At 33.9% G+C, this 25,656-nt stretch overlaps 1 protein-coding gene across 3 annotated transcripts; it reads right to left on the bottom strand.

Moving 5' to 3' along the window:
- Window positions 1–3,237: 3,237 nt before the first annotated feature.
- Window positions 3,238–24,610, bottom strand: Yipf7 (Yip1 domain family member 7). Of its 3 annotated transcripts, XM_047567285.1 has the most exons (6): window positions 24,481–24,610; window positions 22,933–23,046; window positions 16,483–16,646; window positions 11,195–11,340; window positions 7,526–7,707; window positions 3,238–3,657 (listed from the first exon to the last, which is right to left on the bottom strand). In XM_047567285.1, the coding sequence occupies exons 2-6, from the start codon at window positions 23,043–23,045 to the stop codon at window positions 3,495–3,497; spliced, it is 768 nt and encodes a 255-aa protein (XP_047423241.1). In that variant the 5' UTR covers window position 23,046; window positions 24,481–24,610; the 3' UTR covers window positions 3,238–3,494. The 3 variants fall into 3 exon arrangements, with proteins under 3 accessions (XP_047423241.1, XP_047423242.1, XP_047423243.1); XM_047567286.1 differs by lacking the exon at window positions 11,195–11,340 and having other exon boundaries at window positions 16,478–16,646; XM_047567287.1 differs by lacking the exons at window positions 3,238–3,657; window positions 7,526–7,707 and having other exon boundaries at window positions 11,202–11,340; window positions 16,459–16,646.
- Between the last annotated feature and the right edge of the window lie 1,046 nt (window positions 24,611–25,656).

Below are 25,656 nucleotides of genomic sequence, written 5' to 3'. Positions count from 1 at the left end.
CTCTATTTTTTTTTTTTAATTTGCGGAGGGCTGCTTTGTGCCATAACGTATGGTCTATTTTAGTGAAGGATTCATGTGCTGCTGAGAAGAAAGTGTATTTGCTTGTTAATGGATGGAATATTATATATACGTTTATTCTAAGTTATTGATTGTGTTAATTGAATTCTATGATTTCTTTGTTCAGTTTTTGTTTGGAAGTTCTACCCAGTGGTGACAGTGGTATGTTAAATTCACCCAGAATTATTGTGTTGTGGTCTATTTGGTTCCTGGAATTGAGAAGAATTTGTTTGACGTACATGGATGCACTATTGTTTGGGGCATAAATACTTATGATCCTTATGTCTTGCTGATTTATGGTTCCCTTAAGCAGTATGAAATGCCCTTCTTTATCCCTTCTGACTGACTTTGGCTTGAAGACTACTTTATCTGAAATAAGGATGGAAACCCCCACTTTTGTACTGAGTCCATGTGCATGGTATGTTTTTTCCCATCCTTTCACCTTTAGTCTGGGATGTCTTTCTCTATGAGATGAGTATCTTGAAGGCAGCATATTATTGGGTCTTTCTTTTTAATCCAATCTGCCAGACTATGTCTTTTGATTAATAAGTTTAGGCCATTAATATTTAGGGTTATATTGAGATATGATTTGCATTCCTGGTCATTCTGGTTTATTTTTGGTTTTTAACTTGGCTTGGTTTATCCTTTGATTGGCTTTACCTTTAGGGAAGTTCCTCCCCTTACTGACTTACATTGTTGTTTTTCATTTCCTCCTATGGAATATTTTGCTGAGAATGTTCTGTAGTGCAGGCTTTTTATTTGTAAATTCTTTAAACATTTGTTTATCATGGAAGGATTTTATTTCATTCTCAAATCCGAAGGTTAGTCTTCCTGGGTATAAGATTCTTGGTTGGCAACCATGTTCTTTCAGAACTTGAAATATGTTGCTCCAGGCCCTTCTAGCTTTTAGTGTCTGGACTGAGAAGTCTACTGATATCTGTATTGGTTTCCCCCTACATGTAATGTGATGCTTTTCTCTTACAGCCTTTAAAATTCTGTCTTCATTTTGAATGTAAGGCATTTTCATTATAATGTGCCTTGGTGTGGATCTGTTGTAATGTTGTACATTTGGTGTTCTATAAGCCTCTTGTATTTTATTTCCCATTTCATTCTTCATGTTTGGGAAATTTTCTGATATCATGTCATTGAATAGGCTTTTCATTCCTTTGGTTTGTTTCTCTGTGCCTTCCTCAATCCTGATAATTCTTAGTTTTGTTCTTTTCATGATATCCCATAGTTATTGGAGGTTCTGTTCATGATTTCTTACCATTTTCTCCATTTGGCCAACTTTGTTTTCAATATTAAATATTTCCTCTAAGCTTTCAGGGAACACTAATGCTATTATTCTGAGGATCACTCTTCGAATACAAGTAGACTTATAAAAAGGAGGTTGAGTTTTATTGTAAATATGAATTGAAACTATGAAAGGTCTTAGAATTGTGATGACATAAGTAATTTATGTTTTGAAAGGATCATAAAGACTGAGTTGTGGAAAATCCTGTTGGTGAGAAAGTCTGGAAGCAGGAAATCAGTTAGGAGATTGCTTCCCTTAGCCAACAGATGAGAGTGGCTTAGAGTAGTGTTGGTCATGAAGGAACTCATTAGACTTATTTATGCTTGAGAAGTATTTGATCCAAGAGTCAAAATACTTGATGGACTGAATGTCAACAAGAAAACCAGAGTTACAAAGAATGACTACTAGCTTGTAGATGGAGCCACTGGTAGATTTCTGGTTCTCATGATAAAGATGAGGAAATTTCAGGAAAAACAGGTTGGACAGGGTAGAAATCAAGGATTTGAATCCAGATCTGACATTTTTTAGCTTATTATATAAAAATTAAATGGAAGTATTAAGTATAAATTGGATATATATTCAAGAACTTAGGAGAGAGTGTTGGATGGAGATGGAAATTTTAGAGTCATAGATTTTAAAGCTATGCAATTAAATGAACTCAGATAAAAAAATGAATGTTAGAAAAGAGATTTGAGGTTGAAAACAGGAAAAAGGCAAGTCAAGGAGATCGAAAAGGAGCCACCAGTAAGGTAACAGAAAAAAATCAACCGAGAGCATGACACGTCAGAAGTCAATTGAAGAAGGAAAGACTGAGGTACAGCCACTGGGAGAGACAGGTGAAGAGGGGTCAAATAGGGACACTGAGAGTTGAAATTAAATGAAACTGAGAATTGACCATTGGATTTAGAGAAATCTCGTCTGATTTGACAAAGGTGATCTTGATGGATAAGATGATGAATTCTTGACTGGATTTGGAGCAAGAGGGAATAGCAGGTAATAAAATAGAGGCAGAGACAATAGATAAAACTTTCAAGGATTTTTGTGACAAGGAGGAATTGAGAAATGTGCTACAACTGGAAATTTAAATTTTATAATAGGAGATATTGAAACATGTTTATGTGCTGATATGAATGATAGGTCAAGAGAAAACACTGGTTATGGAGGTGGAGGGGCTGGCTGTGAAGAGGAGGAGAGAGCTACCAGAGGGTCAAAATGCATGTTGGTGGATACACAGGGTATTGGGAGCACTTTGCTTCTGTTTTTGTTTGTTTGTTTGTTTGTTTGTTTTAACAAAAGAGAATCATCCCACAATGGGAATGAGGAATAATTATTGGAGATGTGAGCAGTAAAGAACTGATGTGATTTAGTCATCTTAGCATGAAAACAAATTTAGTATGAAAATGTAGTCATTTCAAGGAGAGTACTTAGGAGTTATTTCAGAGATGGTAATACAGTTATCATGAAAGAAGTGGGATTGCCTCTAGTAAAATTCATGTATTTAGGGAGAAAGCCTGCAAGGTTCCTGAGGATCCAGGCAAGGGAGAAATTAAAGCAGGGACCATGGCATCTAAACCAAGGAAGAGGGAAGTGAGGGACTGAAAAAGTGGAAAGTTAACACCTTATCTAATCAGGACCAAGGAACAGTCGTTGAAGTACGTACATTAAAAGACAGAAGGTTCTTTCACTCTGGTAAATAAAACCCTGAATAACCCCCCTCTGAACTCTCCCAAGGTGCCGAACTCTACAATATTTAGCCACATGCGCACAGCTTGAGCAGTCATGACTGCTTCTCAGAAGATTTACTAGAGTTCTTCTAAATGGTTAGCATATGTGTTTATTTACTTATAATTTCTCAGAAATGCATCTATTGAGAAAACTAGTGTCCATCCGTTCAGCAACTACATCCCTTTTTATTTTAAAATATTTCAAAGTGTTTTAATGCACCAAGTTGGAAAGCAAAACATAATTCAAACCACGCAGGCCATTAGAGCACCATCCTTAAGTGCTGTTTTGCCTCTCTGCTTATTATTCTCTCAACAATAATAAAACAGAAATCATATGACCCAATTGGAATGCTAATACACTTCTAGAATAATATGAACAGCAAATAAATAGAGGTTTGCAAAGGCATCTCATACACTTTTCAGAAGACTGTGAGGAGGGCAAAAAGTCCATAAAGTAAGGCACAAGGATAGGCAACGAGAAGCTGCTGTCCTTCCATGTCCAAGGCCGAAATGAAGATCTTAGAGGCTGAGAGACTACACCAGCCGACGATGACCAGGGCTGACATGGTTCCAAAGGTGCCCCTGGAGCAAAGACAAAGGACACAATTGCCTTACATCAAAAGTTAGATGACTCGATTGGAGCTGCCTCTGAAATGTTCTTGTTATCATATCCAAAACTACTTAAATGAGGGTTATGAACCATATGCATTCAAAAGCCTTGGTCAGTTAGAAATCTTTACGTTTCAGTAAAACTAGATTAAAAAAAAAAAAAGGAGAAGAAATTACCTGCAGTTACACACTGTCATATTCTACCCAACTCACTGAAATTCTCTTAAGCACTGTTAAGTAGAGCCTTCTCTTATAGCTACAGATTTCCTTTCCCATATTTTCTTAAGAAGTGGACTCATCTGTGACAGGAAAGGTAAATAGAGCTACAATCTAGCAGGGTGACTTGTCCCCACTCCTCCCAGGTCCACCTCTCAGGTTTTTGTCAGAGATATCAAAACCTGACGTAGCTCAAGTAGAGAACCCAAAGAATAGGAAAGAACCTCCCAGTGCATTCCCAAGTACATAGTTTATATGTCAATGTGTGGACATGTAAACATATTATTTTTTTAAACCATCCATACTGGAAAGAATATGTCAAATGGGTATCTTCAAATAGTAACTACGGAGTCAATCTGTCCTTTAAGAACAAATGGACAAATAAAATAGTTAAGTTTAGCCATCTGGAGAATAAAAAGGGAAGTATAGGTGGTAGAGAGTAAACTTCTTTCTTTATGTGTAAAATAGACTGGATTATGAGGCAGGAGGATCGAAAGTTTGAGGCCAGCCTCAGCAACTTAGAGAGGCCCTAAGCAACTTAATAAAACTCTGCCTCAAAATAGAAATTAAAAATATCTGGGGATGTAACTTGGTGGCAAAGCAGCCCTGGGTCCCTCCCCCACAAAATAATAATAGTACAAAAAAGTAAGAGGGTATTTAGGAAAATAAGACATGAGAGGTAGGAGCAATTTCAAGATTTAGTGTCCAGCTTTAAAGTAATGAAGTAACTTGACAACAATTACATAGCACAGTGGCACTAGGCAAAGATCCTTTTTTTTTTTTTTTCCCATGGTGCTGAACTCAGGGCTTTATTATGTGAAGCAAGCACTCTACCAGCTGAGCTCTATCCTTAGGCCCTAGGCAAAGATCTTTCAACTCCAAGTGCGTTGTTCTTTCCACCATCAAACTACACAACCTCACTTGATCCTGATTTGATTCTAAACTTAAATATTATTTATGATTTGAGAGGACAGAAATACCTACTTTTAATAATTATACCGAAGTAAAACAGGTGAAAAATTAGACAGTGCAACTAATAATGCCTTAGATTACTAATGAAACAAAAATATTAATGGTACCAAATAAATACTATATTAATTGGTTTAATGAATACCAATTAGGAATAATTTATGGAGTGATTTAATGTGTATGTTTCTGTGAAGGTAAATTTTAAATTATACATAATTAATTTGAATGATATAGTAATGTGCCTAAAAAGGCAATTTTGGTTTAATGGTCTTAGGGGTCAGATAGTTTATTCATTCCCATTTAGTATAATTTAATGTAACCATCTGTTAGGGTTTGGATTCTGTCTGTCTCCTCAAGGCTCAATACTAAAGGTTTGGTCATCAGTTTGTGGAACCTTTAGAAGGTGGGACCTCATGGGGGAAATCGGATCACTGGGGCCATGGCTTAAAGGAGATATTGGGAGCCCCTTCCTCTCCTTCTTTCTGCTTCCCGGCTGTGATGAGGTAAGCACCTTTGTTCCACCATGTTCTTCCTACCATGATGTTCTGACTTGCCACAGCCCAAAAGCAATGGAGCCAAGCAACCATGGACTGAAACCATGAGCCAAAATAAATCTTTCCTTCTAGTAAGTTGATTTTCTCAGACATTGTGTCACAGTGATAGGAAACGGACTAACATATCATCCTTTATAATTTCAGAATGAAAATAAAAAGTCCAAACTTTGGTGATTGACCAAACCCAAGAGTTTTAGGGTTTCCCCCCACTAATATTCTGAAGTATTTAAAATGCTGTAAGTCTCTACTTTGCTGAAAATAATGTTAAATGGGTGTCTGGGGGTAGAAAGGCTAGTAGAATGAATCACACATTATTACCCCATGTACATATATAACTATACGACTGATGGGATTCTATATCATATACAACCAGAAGAATGAGAAATAACACTCCATTATATATGATGTATCAAAGTTCATTCTACTGTCATGTACAACTAATTAAACAACAAAAATCACATTGTATCTAACAAATATGTATAATTGTCAAAAAATATAATTATTCAAAATAAATTTTAAAAAATTAGCAGAAAAAAATTAGAAAATAACAGAATGAATCAATCAACATTACCCTATGTAAATTTATGATTACACAAATGGTATGCCTTTACTCCATGTACAGAGAAACAACATGTATCCCATTTGTTTACAATAAAAAAAAAGAATTTCTAAATTGTAGCCAAAATAATATTCTTTTGCAAAGTATCTGATAAAGGAGAAGTAGAACCAACTCTGTACTAATATGTCCAACTTCTGGACTTAGCAACCCAGTAAATGGAGCAACTTGCTAAAGAATACAATGCACAAAATGTGGATTTTTTTTCCATAGATAAGACTCAATAAACATAAATCATGTTATATTCATACACCCAAGGTATCCATTTCCTGTTATTTTCTTTTAGGGCTAGGGTTAGGTTTAGGGTTAGGGATAAGGAGGGTGGTAAGAATGGAGGAAAGAAGGACTGTATAGAGGGAAAAGAGGGGTGGGAGGGGTGGGGGGGAAGGGAAAAAATAATGAATCAAACATCATTGCCCTATGTAAATTTATGATTACACAAATGGTATGCCTTGACTCCATGTACAAATAAAGAAACAACATGTATCCCATTTGTATACAATAATAAAAAAAATGTTGAGTAATCACTGATAAACTAAGGGTTTACTCTCAATTAATATTGCTTTAAAAATGAGGCCATGTTAAAACAAAAGAGCACTGCTAAGATATTCTCAATAAAGTTATGATAACAGTTATTTATTGTGAAAGTATTCATAATTATGAAAACAAAATATTAAAGGCTTTTTTAAGTTGTTTATGCTTGCACTAGTAAATTCTTAATATACTATCCTATCCAATGTATATTAATAACTTAAGACTTGTCTCTCCTTTGGATGTAAAAGAATGAACACAAAAGGCAAATATTTATTTCCAAGTGAGTTTGGAACATGGCAGGTGACATGAACTATGATATCCCTTGCTCTCTCTCACCAAAGCAGTAGTGATACAAGATGCCCTGGAAAGTGCCGTGCAGAAACTTCTATGTACTGAATCCTTATCCATAGCTTTGAATTGCAAATATCAACTGCATAAGTGAAGTAAAAAAACTTTAAAAATGTATCAAATGAGCATAGATGCTATAAAGTTCTCCAGAATTAATATCCTCATCAGGGTTGCTGAGAATTCTGCACTGCAAGGAGACCAGCTGAGAAAGAACAGTTGCTTCCAGCCCAGAAGGCATGGTGCCTGGGAGCGGAAGCAATTTGTCAATGTTCAGCAGGCATTTACTCTTCCAAAATCAAATAAGTGAATTTTCTGTAGTTGTTGTATTATCCATTACAATAGTTCACAATGAAGAATGTCGCAACTTAGAAAGTGCCAGTTTTAAAAATCGCTTGGCTTAATTTATTTTTTAAATCATGGAAATAGGAATAGCACCTGAGCCAAAACCAGCCTAATTTTCTGAATCCATGTGTAGCTTTTAATAGACATGGTTTCCCCAATTCCACTGCCAAAATGATCAGAAAGAGCTTAACTTTTGCACTGGTCTGGACAGCCTTAATGATGATTGTGCATGTGAAGTCAATCAGTGCACAGAGACACTTACTGTAATGAAAAGAAGATGGCACAGCTGGACAGGATGACCATGGGGAGCAGGCAGTAACCCAGCACACTGGCCACACAGCCATATGACACCCCTGCAGAGCTCATCAAGTTCAGTAAGGCATGAATCCCAAGGCAGCCAATGGCACTCATGCCATACACGTAACCAAACTGAATTTTTCCTGCCTGAAACAAAGTGAGGTAAAAAGGATGAATACACAACCAACATGGAGAGAAAACCACAATGACAACAGAGCAGAGAGGAGAGTCAGTTTAACCTGTTCTGTATCTTTTTAGTACCATCATCAGGAGACTGGGAATTCTGGAAAAAATACTGCCTGTAATATAAATTCTGATTCTGAAAACAAATACCATGAGTATGCTTGGAATGGGATAAGCAAAACAGATAAACAGAAAAGATAAGATACTGCCAGGCACATATATATATACATATACATATGTTTATATGGCGGTTGGAATATACAGACACATTCACTATTTACCATAGGTTGTCTATACGGAGTATGGTTCATAAAACAGACTATATTTTCTCCCCTTATTTGTCGAATGTCTGAATGATGAAGTAAAGTAACAAAAAAATCCAACTTAATCTTGTAGATTTACAAAGCATATTAGCAATACTGCCGTTTAAAAATTGTGTCAAATTCTAACCCAGGTTTATAATCAAAATAGAAAGCAAAGTTTCTATTTTTTAACTTCAAAAATTTTCCCCATGTTGCCTGTAAAATTACCCTCATTACAAATCTTGATTCAAAATATTTAATATTCTTCTAATTATACTTTTATATTGTCCATGCATGATGCTTTTCTAGGTCATATTCATAGTCCTATCAGAAAAGAGAGATGGACCAGTAATTTTAAACCACTTATTTTCTTGGTGTTGGGGTGCGAATAATTTGGGGGTTTTATGGTTTGATAATCATCCCCCAAAGGCTCATGTATTACAGGCTTAGTGAGCAATGTATGACATGATGGAAATTTTAAGAGCTAGATGCACATGGAAGAAAGTTAGGTCCCTATGGTTTGCCCTGGAAGGGAATATTGGAACCCCAGTCCTTTCCTTTCTGTCTCTTTTGCTTCCTGCCGCTAAGTGAGCAGCCTTGTCTGCCGAAACTCTTCCTCCATGATGTTTTGTCTTGCCACAGGCTCAAAGACAAGAAGAACAAGAAGGATCATGGACAGGAACCTCGGAAACAGTGAGCCAAAATAATCCTTTTCTCTTTATAAGGTGAATATATCATGTATTTAGACATAGTAATAGAAAACTAACAGAGAGGGGAAAGTACAAACAAAGCTAAATTTATGTTCAGTGCTTGAAGTGATTTTCTTTTGTATGCTTCCTTCGACCCAAAGAAATCCCACTGTGCCTTATGTCAGCAGAAATCATAAAAATTATGAGTATGTTATTATGAATCTTATATCTCCAGAGATAGTGAACAGATTTGGATATTGGTGCCAATTTAGTTTCACTTTTACTGTATAATGGTTATATCAGCCCAAAAAATGATCCCTTAATTATAGTTATCTAGGGCACAGTTAACCTAGCATCAAATGGATTTTGAGTTAAATCCTACTTCAATTAATATTCAGGAGGAGATTTTGAATGTCTTTATTGTTCTGTATATATCAGAATCAATTCTAAAATATTGCATCTAATGGTAAATTCCAAGTGGTAATGTTTGTATTAAAAGATTCAGAAATACATGTGTGTACATATATATATATATTTCCCATAATTTCAGAACTAAAAGGAAACTTAAAAATCACTCAAATTCTTTTGTCTTAAAGAAAAAAATAAATGAAAGCATAGGAATATGAAGCCAAAAGTTCAAGAGCATAACTAGTAGCAGTTAAGGGAAGATTCTCAGTTCCCAGTGAGGTTTCTTTTGACTATACTGCTTTGTATGTAAATCATAAGAGAGGATAGTTAAATAACTTCAACCAGCATTATACATCAAGAGATATCTTAGTACAATGAATCAAAATGCAGTCTATAAAAAATTAAAAAATAATAAGTAATTAAAAAAAGAGATATCTTAATAAGATTAATGTTGTCCTTTTAGGGATGGTAAAAATAATGTTTTCTACAGAAAAACAAACAGCTGTTATATCACAAATGACTTGAAAAAGAAAGATGAGTTAATATATTAAATTGATTGTTTCTATTTGATTAATTGGTATTGCCTTGCTTATCAGTTTATTCCAAGATTATCAAATTACTGTGACAAAGACCAAAGACAGGAGGTTAGAGACAAATGGAAAATCTAGCTGTTAGTGTTTGATATGCAGAGTATTTGCATTAGTTGTAGCAAAAAAGAAAAAAATAAGATGTTATCACATTACTATTGTATTACCATTGTTAAACTTTTGTATTATCAGCACCATATTCTTGTATTATTATCACTATACTATTGTAATGGATAAATATGATGTGATGGTTATTGTCAATAGTACCATACAGAAACTAGATTGCTATCAGCATTTTGATTGATATTATAAAATTAATATATGGAAAGTGAAAGTTTAGTTACAAATACATTTTAGAATTTTTTTTTTTAATTATAGCTACATTTCGGGAATTTTCTTTTCTTGGGCAGTGCGGGAATTGAACCCAGGGCCTTGTGCTTATGAGGCCAGCACTCTACCACTTGAGCTATAACCCCAGTCTTGAAAATTATGTTTTATGGGAAGTGGATAGTAGTAAGAGGAATGAATCACTATTATAAGGACTCTTCCTAGAATCTTTAATTTCCTATATTATTTCCCCTGCCAAATTTTTCTCTTTGTGCCTTAATGAAAGTGTACTTTTTAGACTGTCTTGATCATCTTATATTTTTAATCTATTGTCATTTCTTCCTTGATATAAAATGATAGAATTTTGTCTCTATTTTCTTCTTCCTTTTATTAATCAAACACTTTTCTAAACATAAGGTACAATACTTTCAAAACTTAGGTTTTCTTAACCTTTTCTCTTAATATCATTATTTCCAAATATAAAGAATATACACAAGACACATGGTAAAGTCAGGGAGAAAATGCCATCATGGAAGTTAGAAAACTAAAATTATAGCAAAAAGAGGTAGGTTGACTGAACAAATCATACCTTATCATTGCACCTTCATTTATTTATTGTGGCCTAATCAGAAACAAGGAGACCTACCTCATTCCTCACAGGATGTTAGAAATACTCTTAAGATATACTATAGCAAAAAAAATAATGACCAAAGGGAAATAATTTATCCAGTGGGGACTACAGAAATCTCATAGGAAACAAGAACTAAACTTTAGGACTTTTATTTCGCAAATCCGTGTTTTCCTTCAAGGATTCCTGATTGACATTCCTTTCTTAGTAACAAGAAACACATAAATGATCTCTTGCTTGGATGAAAATTTGACTTGGTAGTTTGACTCTTGAAATTATATTTCAGTTTATATTTTTGTCTGTTTTAATACACTATGACAGCTTCTTTTTGTCACTGTGGTTGATTAATTCAATGTCTCTCATTTTAAAAAGTCAAAACTTAAACAACTTTCACTACATAAAGTAACATACTTTTTTTTTTTTTTAATTTTTTTATTAACAAAAATCTTTCCAGAAACGAATACTGGCAAGGACAAGCATTAAAATCTGGTGCTCATGGTTGCACAGTACCAGAAGTAGAGTGGCTCCCAGGGCTACACAGAAAAGGATGGGTCCTGTGAGATCTGTTTCATTCATAATGCTGCCATCTGCTGGCTTCATTGGGTTTAACACCGTCAAGGTTTTTTGCCATATATGATCAAAATTGATTCCAAGTTCTGCAAAAAGAAAAAAAAAAAAAAAAGAAAAAAATATATGTGTGTGTATATATATATACATATATACATATACATGTGTATATATATATAGATATGTAAGAAAAACGAGTTATATTACTTAACTAAAACTAACACTTGATTAGTTTATTCAGCACTTTTATTGTTCTATCTTCATATTTTAAAGTTATATAATCTTTTAAAAAAATGAAAAGAGTTTTTGTTGCCCAAGTATATGAGCTAAAGTAAATGTTTTAGAGAGAAAAAAGTCCATCTAGGAAAAATTTTCCTGATTTCTGTACCAAAGATAAGCTTAAAATATAGTTAAAATTGGGAAAATGACATTATACAGTAAAATAAAACTGTAACTAACAGGCCAAAGGCCTATGCTCCTGAAAATATTTCCTTTCCTGTATATTTAGTTGCTAACACTTCTGAAATTTTGCCATATCAACCATGGCATAATTTTTCAAATAGTTGTGCTTTATAGACACCAGTCTAGGTCTGGGATTTTTCTACCACTCTGGCTAATGAGAAGAACAATTTTATGCCACATGAATGAAGCTCCACAAAGGAAAAAAAAAGGCAGAAGTCTTTCTGGAAGGAAAAACAACCAGGATTTTTTTTTATTATTTCTATAAGATCAATGCACTCTGAGGTTGGGTCAATATAAAGATTAAATTCTTGTGACAAGTTAATCTTTCTTTTTTATGAGTGACAGTGTTAGAATAAAATATCCAAATCAGTGGGATCCATGTCCACAAATCCAGACTCCTTGAAAAGTTTCTAATTTTTTTCTCCAGTGCCTGCTTTCCCAGGAATTCTGACTACTAGATTCCTCTCCTTCTGTACTATTTTTGTAAAGAAAAATATCTATTCATTTGAAATCTACTGAATATAGAAATAAATGTTGACACCATATCAGTTTCTATCTCACTATTCTTATAAACTAAGATGTATCTTAGGGAGGAAAAAAAAAAAAACATTCAAAGAGAAGTATATGGCGTAGCAGATTAGGATCCAGCAATCAAACTTTACCTTCCTTCCATCCTTTCAAAATTTCAATAAGGGTGAGGTGTAGAAAGAATCAAAGGTAAACTACAATAACTACATGCATTTCACCTAAACCAAACTACCATTTACTAAGTGTTTGCTCCTTCTTGAGATTTACATGCATTACTCTTACTCTTACACTTTAGCACTTAGTCCCATTTTATGCATCAGATGACTGAGGTTTTGAGATTAAGCAATTTATCTAAAGTTGGAAACAGAAAATCAGGTTTCCATATTCAACAATTTGACTCAAAAACACATGCTTTTAACTGCAGAATTGTGGTTGGATCAATGTGCATCTAATCTTGTGTGTGTGTGTGTCTTGTAACATATATATATGTATATATATGTAATATATATAAATATTATATATATATATATTTTTTTTTTTAAACTAGTCCAACTCTCTCTTGTAAAGGACTATCTTCTTAAATTCATTAGTATGTGGTATTTAACTTTCCTTACTAGGATTTGGCAATCTTCGTCAGATACTGAGTATAGCTCAGCTGTTTCTGGTTTTGGTTTAGATTTTTTTTGTCTGTTTTGTTTTGCAGTGTTGGGAACTGAACCCAGGGTCTCTCACAAGTTACCACTGAGTTTACACTCCCAGTCCTTGGCTTTGTTTATTTTTGTTTCAAGTAGCACCTAAATACCATGTAAACCTGACAGTTAGTGCACAGCATACAAGATTGAATCCAGGGGCACTCTACCACTGAGCAATATCCCCAGCCCTATTTTGTATTTTATTTAGAGACAGGATCTCACTGAGTTGCCTAGGGCCTTGCTAAGTTGCTGAGGCTGGCTTTGAACTCTCAATCCTCTTGCTTCAGCATCCCAAGTCATTGGGATTACATGAGTGCGCCACCATGCCCAGCTTATTTTATGTTTGTTTTTTTTCTTTTGGCGGGGTGCTGGGGATCGAACCCAGGGCCTTGTGCTTAGAAGGCAAGCACTCTACCGACTGAACTATCTCTCCAGCCCCCTATTTTATGCTTTTTATTGAATTATATCCCTAAATACTTAGTTTACAAATTTTTAAAAGGTATGCGAATTAGTATTTGTTAGTTGTAGAAACCCTAATACAACACCTTATCATACAAAACAAAAAAAGTGTGAAATTTGAATGCAAAACTTGTTGTTTTGCTGTCATCTAGTGGTAGTAAAGTATATAACATATGCTATAAAAATTGATATTTTCTATGCAAATTGTAGCATTAATCCTTTATATATAAATATCAGGCTGTACTACAAATACGAAATACAAACTATCAGAATTTTTTTGGTCTGACAGTCTTAAATTGACTACAATTCTTGAAGATGCCTTTGTTAACATATTAAGTGTACATTATCAAAAAAGCAAAAGTCATTCTTACATAAACCAAATGAGTGTCTGAGATTACCTTGAAGAGTATAAGCACTTGAGGAGTAAACACATTTTCAAAACAACATGTTTTTATGCATGGAATGTTCATTATTATAGCTTCATAATTTTATAGTACATTTTGGAATGTGTGAAATAAAAACCGGCAAATGTCATTTATCACCTCATCCTAGAAAGCCTGCTTAGGGCTCTTCCATGTCTTTGTACAGATGAAGCTTGCAACTTTCACAGATATCTAGCTTGAAGAGCACACTGGATCAGAACTCTAGATAGTTCATAAATTCAAAATGTAAAATTATGCCAAGTGCTCACTTCTCTATGTATATGGTAGGAATGATCACAAAGAGAAAAAAATATAGAAATTTATTCATAACTATATGAGAAGGGAAATCTAACATATTTCCTATTCAAAGTTAAAGGGACATTAGTGGAGAATGTGTAAGAGTCCAGTCTATAACAATAGAAACATTTCGGTTAACTAAAAAATTATTTTCAATAAATTTTGTGGAAGAGAATTCATTAACCATTAATGAAAAAACTAATGTAAAATCCTTACTTTACATGTCAAGCTAAAATAATTCTCAAATCGAACATCTAAATACAAAGCAAAATAATAATCCTAAATTTAAGAATCTATAAGTGAATATGAACATATTCTGGAACTATAGAAATAGATTCTAAACAAAACAGCAGTTGAAAGAAATGTTTCCAAGAAAAGTATTCTCAATTTTAAAATATAAACATTAAAATTCCTGTTTCCCAAGGACCCGTGAACTAATGAGATGGCAAACACGTTGAGGAAAAAATGTTTGAAATACATATTCCAGATAGTTTTTAATATCTTTACTACATAAATATCTCTTAAAGAAAGAAAAAATTTAAAAATTTTTAGTAAAAATGACTAAGATCATAAAAAAATTGGAAGAAGTAAAAACAGTCAATAAACTTGTTTTTAAAATGTCAAAATTTTTTAGGAACTAGGAAATGCAAAGTCTTCCTTTTTCCTCTCTTTCTATCAAATCAACAGAGATATCATTTATTCTCCTGTGAAGGTCTAGTGGAAAATCCATTTCGGAGATTAAGTTTACCTAATCATTTCAAGTTATGTATACATTTCAAGGAAAGACTTTGGACAGATCAAAGGATTTTTAGCACCATGTTCACCAAAGCATTACTTTTTATAAGAAACAACTTTTAAGGTATAAATTATTGTACTTTTATGCCAGAATATTAGAAAACCATTATAAATCATGTTTTCAAATAATATTTAATGACTTTTAAGACTTTGTGTATGGAAATGCTCATGATAAAATGTAAATGAAAAGAATACAAAACTTTATATCCATAGAATGATACAACTTTCAGTTTTAAATACTCAAATGCATATACATGCAGTGAAAATAGTAATTCACTTTTAAGTATTCATATACCTACATACATAATATACATAATATACACACTATTCATAGGAAAATAGCATGTGGGCTGGACAGAATTACACCAAATGGTAGTCATGTTTTGGAGATGCAATTTGAAGTGATTTTTTATGTTTTATTCATGTTTTCCAAATGTACTAGATACAATTAGACAATTGTTTTCTTTTTAAGCAAAGATGTTGGAGTCAAGGAAAAGGTTTAAGTTAATAATAACTTAAACACTATAATTTATTCTCATTAAACAGGTGTCTATTAATTGCAGAGACAAAATAGAATGAACCAATAAAACATAACTGAACCAAAAACTTAAGTGGTTTCTAAGGAACCAACAGATCTATTATATCATTTCTGGTATCTTTCTGAATGGTTTAAATCATTTACTTTATTTTACGGTCTTTAGGTAGAGAAAGAAGGATTTGTTTACTGCAGGTGGCTGATTGTGTTCACGTGAGACAATGATTCTTTTGATGTAAAATATGGGAAATTTTAATCTAATCTTTTCAATTGGCTCATATAAAGAACTAGTACATACAAAAGACTTGGAGTATCTAACAAGTAAATATATCTTCTTAGGGGTCAAATTTAAATCCACTTGAGTTTTAACTTTTTAGCATCCATGCTTCTAGTATCATACTGACATTCCCTAAGAGCAAAACAGGAGATATAGCATGGCTGAACATGAGGGAAACAAAAATCAATGACTAGAACACCTCTGAACACCTGAACACCAGGGATCCTCAGTTTCAAGTGTTCAGGAGGTCCTTCCCATAAACAGCATCATTTTCTAGAATCACATTCTTCTCCACCTAGCCATGCCAAGCTGAGATGAGAGGGTTCATGTATGTCATGGGAGAGAAACACAGCTTGTCTCCATGTCAAAACAAATATTAATTTGAGAAACTATCTCCTTTGCTCCCAGGTCAACAGCAGACAATAAAATATAAAGTGCCTCATTAATTGGGGAAGGAAGGTTGGTTGCATTGATACTCGCACTTTTGTCACAAGATGTCCTTGCTAAGAGAGTCAAAATGTATGGAAGAGTGAAGAAACATTAATAACTACAGCCATATCATAACAATAGCACAAATCTACTTCCAAATTTCTCCACACAAACATGCAACCAACTTCCAGTGATTTCCATGCATTGGTTTAGCAGACTCTTGTTATGCTGGAACAATTACACAAACACACAGCATGCAGACAGCACATATTCGGTGCTGATTATTGCTATTATTCTTCAAGTGTACACACATTAATAACACTTCCTTAACTTATCTTCTAGCAAAGGAGGCTCTTCATCAAAACTGTCAATGTAAGGAGATTGCGAATAATAATCCGAGTTAGATGCTGGCTGAAAAAATTGTCCTGCATAACCCGACGGCACGAGCATCTCTGGAGAAACAAGAGGGGCAGGCTGAGGCTGCTTGCTGGCTTGCTGTCTAGAAAGGGAAAATACTGATATTTATACATGTAATAAAGGGATATCATGACAAATCAAGAGAGGACATTTATAAATTTTCCTTATATGAATTCACTTAGTTTTTAAGAATATTTACCTATGAATGAAGTAACCTACTTCAAATTTAACTGTAACTTTAAAAATCTCACAAAATGACTAACTGGCCATAAAAAGACTTGTAGAATTCCAATATTAATTGAGCACATACAATGTGCTGGGCACTGCCCCTTATATTTTCTCAATTAAAACTTCAAATGGTTAAAACTGTATTTTTAATCCCATCTTATAGGAAAGGAAATAGAAGCTTGTGGAGACAAAATGACTCTCCTAGCATGGTGCCGAATCATTGCAGGTGCTGGACTCACTTGATGGAAGTTTTCTAGGCAGTGCTGTGCTCCCTAGAGGGTGCAATCACCAATTGTAAAGCTCCTACAAAGCTGTAGAAATAGCAAGTGAAAACCACAATTTTAGTAGTATAGTTAGTTCAAAGGAAAAATAAATACATGAACTAGCTATTATCCATAATGCACTTTCCAGTTCTGGTCATTCCCAATTATTACTAATCGGATTATCTCTGAACACCTAACAATGTATTCTGTAACTTGTTTTAGTTTTTCTTTTGAAATGCACAATTTAGTTTGCCAGGATGTCACATTTCAATTCCCTCTTGAACATGTTTTGGTTTGTTTATTATTATTATTATTATTATTATTATTATTACCATTTGTGAGGAGGTGGGAAAATATCGATCTTTGTAAATAATGTCTTTCTAGCATTAGAGAAAGGAAGAAAGGAGAAAGGAGGAGTGTATAAGGTTATTGGTGCATTTTGCATAGCTGTATAACTTTTACATAAAGGGGATGAAACATAAAATATTTCCTATTAACATGTTTAAGTTTTTATCACCTAAACTTTTGCCTCTGCTAAAGAGAAGGTCCAAAAATCTGAACTTTGTAACTGCCTGTGATCTGCTCATGCTAAAATTTTTATAGAATGACTTTTGAATATTTCCCTCTAACATTAATTTTAATATGAAGTATAAGAATAACATACTCAACCTTTTATGTGTGTAAACTTGATCAATAAAATAACTATTTTAGCAAATAAAACCACAGAGATGGAGAGATATACACTTAATAATTCACTAACTCAAGTATAGCTCATTAAGGGCAAGGAACTGGTGTACCTTTTGAATTTCCCGCAGCATGTGCTGATTATTATAGTTTTCATTTAGTCATATGGCACATTCCCAATCTCTCTCTTTCTCTCCCTCTCTCTTGTTCTCTCTCTCTTTTAAGAGTAGGTAAATATCAAAAGTACCAGTAGAAACAAACAACAAATTTGTTGGGTTAAATTGTCCTAGTGTTTTCTAATGTATGCCTTTTTAGAAAAATAAAAGGGGCAAATAAAGGTGACTCAATGATTAGTGTCTAAATAAGATTTTCATTGACACACTTGCCTGGTCTCACCATGAATCATACTCAGGCATTGCCAACTAGGATAGAGGAAGTGTAACTTATGCAATTATTACCTGCAGAGCAACCTCTGTGAATGAAGGAACTCAACGTGGGTAGCTACTTTAACCCAGTGCCCCTCAAAAAAGGGAAAACACATTTTTACACATTAAAAAATACACACATGTCCATTACCAGTCAAATCCTGCCCTCTCCTCTTTGCTTTATCCCTCTTTGTTTCCTCATCCAGTAAAACTTCTCCAACAGGAACTTGGTCTCTCTTGTTCTTATTGTAATAGGGTATAATATTAAAATTTCCCCACCACATATTTAAGATAGTGAAAAATTTAAAATTTGTCCATTTTGAGTAAAAGTCAAAATGATTTAGAAAAATTATCATGCTCATCTTCCATGACTATAAAAATTAAAATTCTCTTTTGTTTTATAACTTCAACATTGTACACATTGACTATAATATTTAACATTACATCTTAAGGAACAAAACCCAAGTGTTAACACCATAATCACATCAATAGTCAATAATTTCACCCAAAACACTCTGTAAATAACTCAATTCTTATACAGTAGGCATTTTTCCTGAAAGTGCTATGAGCAATTATAATTTTAACCACATACAGTGAATCTACTTAGCCCCATGTCTTCTGGTATTATCCATTTTTCTAGGTGGTGCCAATTCAGAATGACTGCACCAGTGAGTTCTTTTATATTTCTTAGTGATATATTTCAAGCTTGCTATATCTTTTCCCAAAACAAAAATTCAGAAAGAATAGGACTGGACACTTTGTATGATCTATTAAGCCTATGGCAATGAATGGTTATATATTAGAGGTAATTGCATAAGTCAGATTACTTCACTCAATACTTAAAATGTTAAAAGTGCATCATATCTGTATCCCACACAGCAGTGATAATTTTGTAAAGTGCATCCCCAGAAAAATTTTTCTTTTCAAGTATACAGCATTTTTATTAGCCCTATGGAAAGGTAAAGAGTGAAATTGTGATGATTTCTAAGTCAGCACATTATTCTAGATGAAATAAATTTCTACTGAATTAGACCAAAATAACTGGACTATAGATAGAAGGATTTAAACATTATCTTTGTTAGTAAACACCTTTTCTTCCTGTAAATGCCTCTTGAAGCAACTGTATGGTGACTATGAACAATCATCCATATCCTTTGTCATATTTCCATTATTTCACTTTCTAAGGCTGTCAAGTTGCATCTCTACCTTTAACCATCTTCCAGTTGTAGGATTTTTCCTGAACCAAGAAATGTGGGTTAGCAAACCCCACCTCTGGAGTCAAGACTTCCTGTGACTGAATCACCATTTCATAATCTTAGGAAACCACTTCACATTCTATGCCTCAGTTTTTTCATCTGTAAAATGAAGATAATAACAGAAGTCATAGCACTGCTGTGAATTCAATCAGTAAAAGTAAGTAAAGGACTTGGAATAGTGTTGAGTACATGAGAAGTGAGTAATAACATCTGCAAGCTCTTTTCTTCCTGAGACTTATGGGTGATGCAGTTTAGACAACTTTCTTGCACCCAGGAACAGTGTATTTCTGTGATAGTGTCTTTCGGTCTGTCTCTTCCTCAATGAAATTGACATTAACAGGGAGCTAGCTGAGTTTATGGCCCTTCTACACTGGTCACCTTCAGTTTTTCCCCATTTTGGTTTCCCTGGAACACCTGAAATAATTTCCACAGTATCCCATCCATCTGTGTTTTCCTATCGGAAGAATTTCCACTATACCAATACCTGGATTTCTGTCTCTGAACCATAAAACAATCACCAATTTTTCAATATTTCCTCTTTCACCACTCACTCAGAATCATATAAAACTTCAACTAGCCTTGAAAAGCTTGTCTTTACTTGCATACTAATGTATTTAGGTGGGCATGATTGGGAAAATTTTTTGCCTGTTTCTGAGTCAGTAGGATTTAAAATGTATCATCTAATGCAAATATAAAGAAAATCATCTTAAGAAAACTCAGAGGAGGGGGTATGGGGAGGGAAGTTTGTGAAACAGACATTATTACCTCATGTATGTATATGACTGCATGACTGATGTGATCCTCAATATGTATAATCAGAAAAATGTGAGATGATACTCCATTTATGTATGATCTATCAAAATGTATAAATGCACTCTACTGTCATGTACAACTAATTAGAAAAAATTAAAATAAAAAAGAAAACTTGGTTATGATAATTTTTGTGTTTAGAGATATGTTTGTTAGGTACCATCAATTTTCTGTGCCCTGTCACATAGTCACTAGCTACATACTTTAGTAGAGGTCTTGTTTTTCCAAAACTATAGATTTGGACTTCCATCGTGATGGTCAACTGGTTTCAGGGGTTTAATCCATGGTGGGCCAACTCCATTGCTCTGGGCCCAAGTGAGGCAGGACATCATAGAAGAGGAGTGCTGCTTACTTCAGGGTTGACAGGAAGCAAAGAGAAAGAAGGGGGAAGGAGGCAGCAGGAAAGAACCCTTCCAGGCATACCCCCAGTGACCCACCGCCATACCTTACCTGCCTACAGTTATCACCCAGTCCACTAGAATGGACAGAATAGGTCACTGAGAGCAGTTCAGTCATTTTACTCTGAACATTTCTGCATTAACACAGGAACTTTGGGGTGAATACCTTACATCCAAACCATAACAGCATCTGAAGCAGGCTAGGCCATTGTCCCAGTCAACAAAATCATGAGCTGCCCTCATTTGGTTATATTAATTTCCATCTCTTTGTCATCTTGACTTCTGGGAAATGTTGATAAGAATAATCAAATGGGGGAAGAAATTCAGGTCAGAAGGTGTGGGTGGAGAAAGCCATGATCCATGAGTTCTTGCTTAAGGAGAAAACTTTGTCCTCTTTTTGTTGTGCTTTTTAATTTACTTCAGTCTGAAAATGTAGATGGTAGTTAATTCTCAAGCTACTCTCTCTGCTGCAAGCATATTTATGATGTTTCTTTATTTCTCAAAGTGTAAGACATAAAAGGTAGCCTGACTGATGCCAGACAGGATGGAACAGAGATCTGAATGAGATAAAATTCCAGATACTTTACTTTTCCAGTAGTAAACATACCCCAATACATTTCCCTATCCCTAGAGCATGGTTCAACAAGAGTAACTAGGAAGAAGCTTGTGAAACTAATATCTCTTTGCCTATGTGGGTAGGAGGGATCAGTCAGTGAAAATTTCCCTAAGCAGAGTTGAACAGAAGACTGTCTTCCCAAAACCTCTTAGGTTTATTCTGTTCTTTCCTCTTTCCATCTGTAGCTTTCAAGATAATTTCTATTGATTGTTTAAAAAAGGTTTTAAGAACTAAAATGTTTGAATATTTGTTGTGAGGTTATTTAGCCCAGACTTGTTGGATTGGCATGGTCGGCAACACATCCGAGTTTGCCTCCAATGGTCCAGTTTATTACTACTATCTCACCATTATTGTTAACAGCACCATTTTTATGCTAACATATCTTCATTCTACAACAAAACATATGTTAACCATCATTGTGGGCCTCATCAAACAACCTTGGACTTAAACCCTAACCCCATTTCTTATTTAGTGACCTTGAGAAAGTTTCTTAATTTCTCCATGTGGATAGTTTCTTATATGTAAAATGAGAATAACAGAATAATAGGGTTATTTGAAGATCTAGTGAATTAATTTATAAAGCTTATGATTATTCCTAACAGAGAAAGTGTACTTGGTACACATCTGAAAGTGTTCACTTAAGCAGTGTCAGTTTTTCACTTAAAACACATACACACACACACACACACACACACACACACAAAGTCAAAAAGTAAAAGTTAGTTATTATGAAAGTTGAAGTGTCTGACTCTTCTCCTAGTCCACTAACTTGGACCCACAAAACATCAAAAAAAGAAGAGTATAAACAAATACACAGTAAGGTTAAGTGACATAAGGCAACAAGTAATCAATTAATTTTAAAAACAGTACTTATATAATAATTGTGTTTTTCTTTAATGTACACTTTCCTACATCTTCATAATTTTTACGACATTACTGTGAAGTTGTTATGATTAATGTCCTTATGTCTCAGATGAGACAGAGAAGTCTTCCCAATGTCATGAATACAACCAATGCTAAAGCCAGAACTTGAACCAAACGGTCCTCACTATAAACACATTATTTTGATACTAGCGAATACTAAATTCTTAATCATTTTATTTTTAACTCAAGTTAAATTTTATCTCAATAATGAATGCATTTTGAAATAAGTTCACAATGATTCCACCATAGCACTTTTCATATTATCTGTGTATTATAAAAGCATATTTAATTGCCCAATTCCCAAAAATAAAGTCTTAAATGTTGTGAGGAAAAAGACTATGGATTGCATTGCAAACTCCTTATCTCTGGGTTTGTAATGTTCTTAATTTCTGACACAAAGTAGACACTCAATAAAATTTTATTAAATTAGATACAATCAGTTTTGCAAGCAGCGTCCTGAAAAAGATCAGGTAAAGGAACATGCCTCCTACTTGCCTAGTGCTTGCACTCACCCTCTTAAGTGGTAGTTGGAAAAAAGAGTAGAGAAGACATTAATTTGGCATGGACTCCAAGAGAAATGGGGCATTCACAGAAAAGTGGATTAATTTCTTTGCCCTTTCCTGTCATTTCATTGTGGGTACTTTACTGAGAAAAGTAAGGAGAAGCTTGTCTTCTCCCAAAGAATCTCCCCTACTTGGAATCCCTTGCTATCATATTAACAATTCTCAAAATGGAGGCATATTTACTCAATATAATATACTTACTCTCCTGATCCATAAAGATTTCCATAGGCATTGGAATCATAACTCTGCTCCTGATTATCAATGGTATAATTAGATTGGTAAAAGTCAGTGTCAAATTGTCCCAGGTTTGACATCCTAAAAAATAAAAGCATTTTTTTAAGTTTATGAATCAATTTTTGAGACATTTATAAAGATTAATTGATGATACAATTATGACCAAATTCCTATCACAAGGTATTTTTTGGAAGAGGAAAATAAATATTGTAGAAAGAGTTATGGAAATACATGCTAGAAAGTCATTACATAATGTGTCATATTTAACTACTTTTTCCGAAAATTTCATATCTTCAGATTGTGACTTTGACTAAATTGACTTTAATTGGCCTAAAAGAACTAACATTCTTCTCCAAATACCTTATTTTTTGTAGTTTAAGAAAAAAGCTTAAAACTTGGTACACATCTGGAAAGTGTTCACTTACGCAGTGTCAGTTTTTCACTTAAAACACACACACACACACACACACACACAAAATCAGAAAGTAAGTAGCTAAAAATAATATTGAGATTGAATTTGATTTTCCTAGAGAGTTAAAGTTTGCTAACAGCTTCTCTGGCTCTCCAAAGTAAAAACAAAACTATACAAACTTATTTTTTAGTTCTGCTTAGAAATTTCTAGTAAGTATTGGGAACATTTTTCTTCTTTTCGTCAGGATGTAGTACCTGAGCTTCTGACTATGTCAGAGGAGAAAGGCGCAATACTGCTAATGGAACAGATTTTTTTTTTTCTATATACTCTCTACATTGTTTCTACTCACTTGTGGGAGTGAAGAGGAATGCATGACTTTGACTTAGATCTCAAGGACAGAAATACCAGATAGAAGAAAAAATGAAGAGGAGAAAGAGGTTGTGGAAAAAGAAGTTGTTAGAAAGTTAATAGAGATGCTGAATAAAAATTAGAGAATAGAGACATTTTTAACTGAACAGATAAAATTCTTCAACTCAACATATTAATGCTTATTTTTCTTTAATGCTCTTATTTTAAATGAAAGAATTTAGAAACCACAGTTATTCATATAATTATAATCATTTATAGAATACTACCTATAATAAATTTCAAATGAAATTGCATAAGCAATTGCATAAGCATTGACTCTAAGAACTTCATTAATCAGAAAAATTCAAGAAGCAATTGTTAAATATATCAAATTTTTTAGTTCACTAAGAATAAAGTTTTTCTAAAATAAGCAGCAATTCATACATCTGATTTCATAAATCAATATTTTTCATTAACAATATGTATAAAAATAGCTATAAATTATAAACACAAAAATCAGGACTTAGTAATAAATCTTTTAACAAATTATAAAGAACTTAAAATTTAAGGGCATAACCATATCCATGTGTTGTAGTGAAGCACAGAAAGTAATTTCATTTGAGAATACAGAGCTTTTATGGCATGCAAATTTTTATGTAATATAACTAGTAGCACTGGAGATCTTACATAACCCAGCTTCATATTTTACTTAAATGCTCAGTCTTTTAAAAGAATCAGTTGTATCAGACACATACCTCTATTTTGTATCTGGTATCTGTATTTTATGTGGAAAGATCCGCTAACAAATGTAACTTTACTTGGTAAATTTAAAGCAAATCAGTTGGTGAAAAGATGACGAACTGGCTATATATGTGTTTCTAAATTTGTACTCTGACACTGAACAGATGCTACAGCCAAAAAAAAAAAAAAAGCCTTTCAACAGCCAAACACAGTATCGTGTAACACTTTTTAGGGTTTACAAACACAGTGAACAGCATACAAGCATACAGACATAAATTTGCTAATGTAGAGAAGTAGGTTCAGTTTCCTAGTGCGGGGCGAAGTTGTTTCTTTGAAGCAAGCAGTGGAAAACAGTAGATTCAATGCTTCTTCTATTTCTGTAGTATTCAACCTAGATGAGCGGCGTTCCTAATAATATGTAGCCAACACCAATATATGGTTCATGACTCTCTTGGCACCAAAATGAAAATGGAGGAAGACTTCAATTGTTTTCAAATCTGAAATGTTCAATTTATGTGAACAACATTCAGGAGGACTACTTATGGGCTGAGGTTTTTTCCCTGTTCCTTACTTTTTCATTGGAAGTCAAGAAAGATACACTAATATGATCTAGTGTTTCCCATTTTTCAAGACAACCTTAAGCACTGGAAGCTTTTCAACTCTCCCCTACCCCATGTAGCTACTTGAACTGGGCTTTCTCTACATCACTGAGTCATTAATAGGAGACATCTCTCTGGTTCTGACTCAGGTAACCTGGCTAATACTCTCAATTCTGTCTGGATCTGTTGTTTTTGTACTTGATACCAACCTCATGGGTGGAGGCAAGTACCCCTATAGTCTTTTTATGCTAATTCTCCTTTTTTAAACTTGGGATTTTTCAGGTATAAAAATTCTAGTAAATGAAATTTTCTCTTCTAGGGCAGATTATTTGACATTTAAGAGTTCTCAACAAAAGCCAAAGACAGAATGTCAGAGTAATTTTTTCCACATTGTTTAAAAGTGTTTTGAAGTCAAATTTCTTTAAAAAATTCTTTTTCTCCATCACTGGTCAAGTAATAGTGGGTCACACACACCTTGAGGACTTATCATTGAGCAACAGACTCTGTTCTTGACACTTGGTTACAAAAGTGCACAAACTAAACAGACTTGCATTTAAAGACATATATTTTTATATTGATTGTACTAAATCT

This window comes from Sciurus carolinensis, chromosome 10, assembly GCF_902686445.1.
Source record: "Sciurus carolinensis chromosome 10, mSciCar1.2, whole genome shotgun sequence".
In the NCBI taxonomy this organism is placed as follows: domain Eukaryota; kingdom Metazoa; phylum Chordata; class Mammalia; order Rodentia; family Sciuridae; genus Sciurus; species Sciurus carolinensis.
The sequence above is the reverse complement of the archived record's forward strand: the minus strand, read 5'-3'. Positions and strand labels throughout refer to the sequence as shown.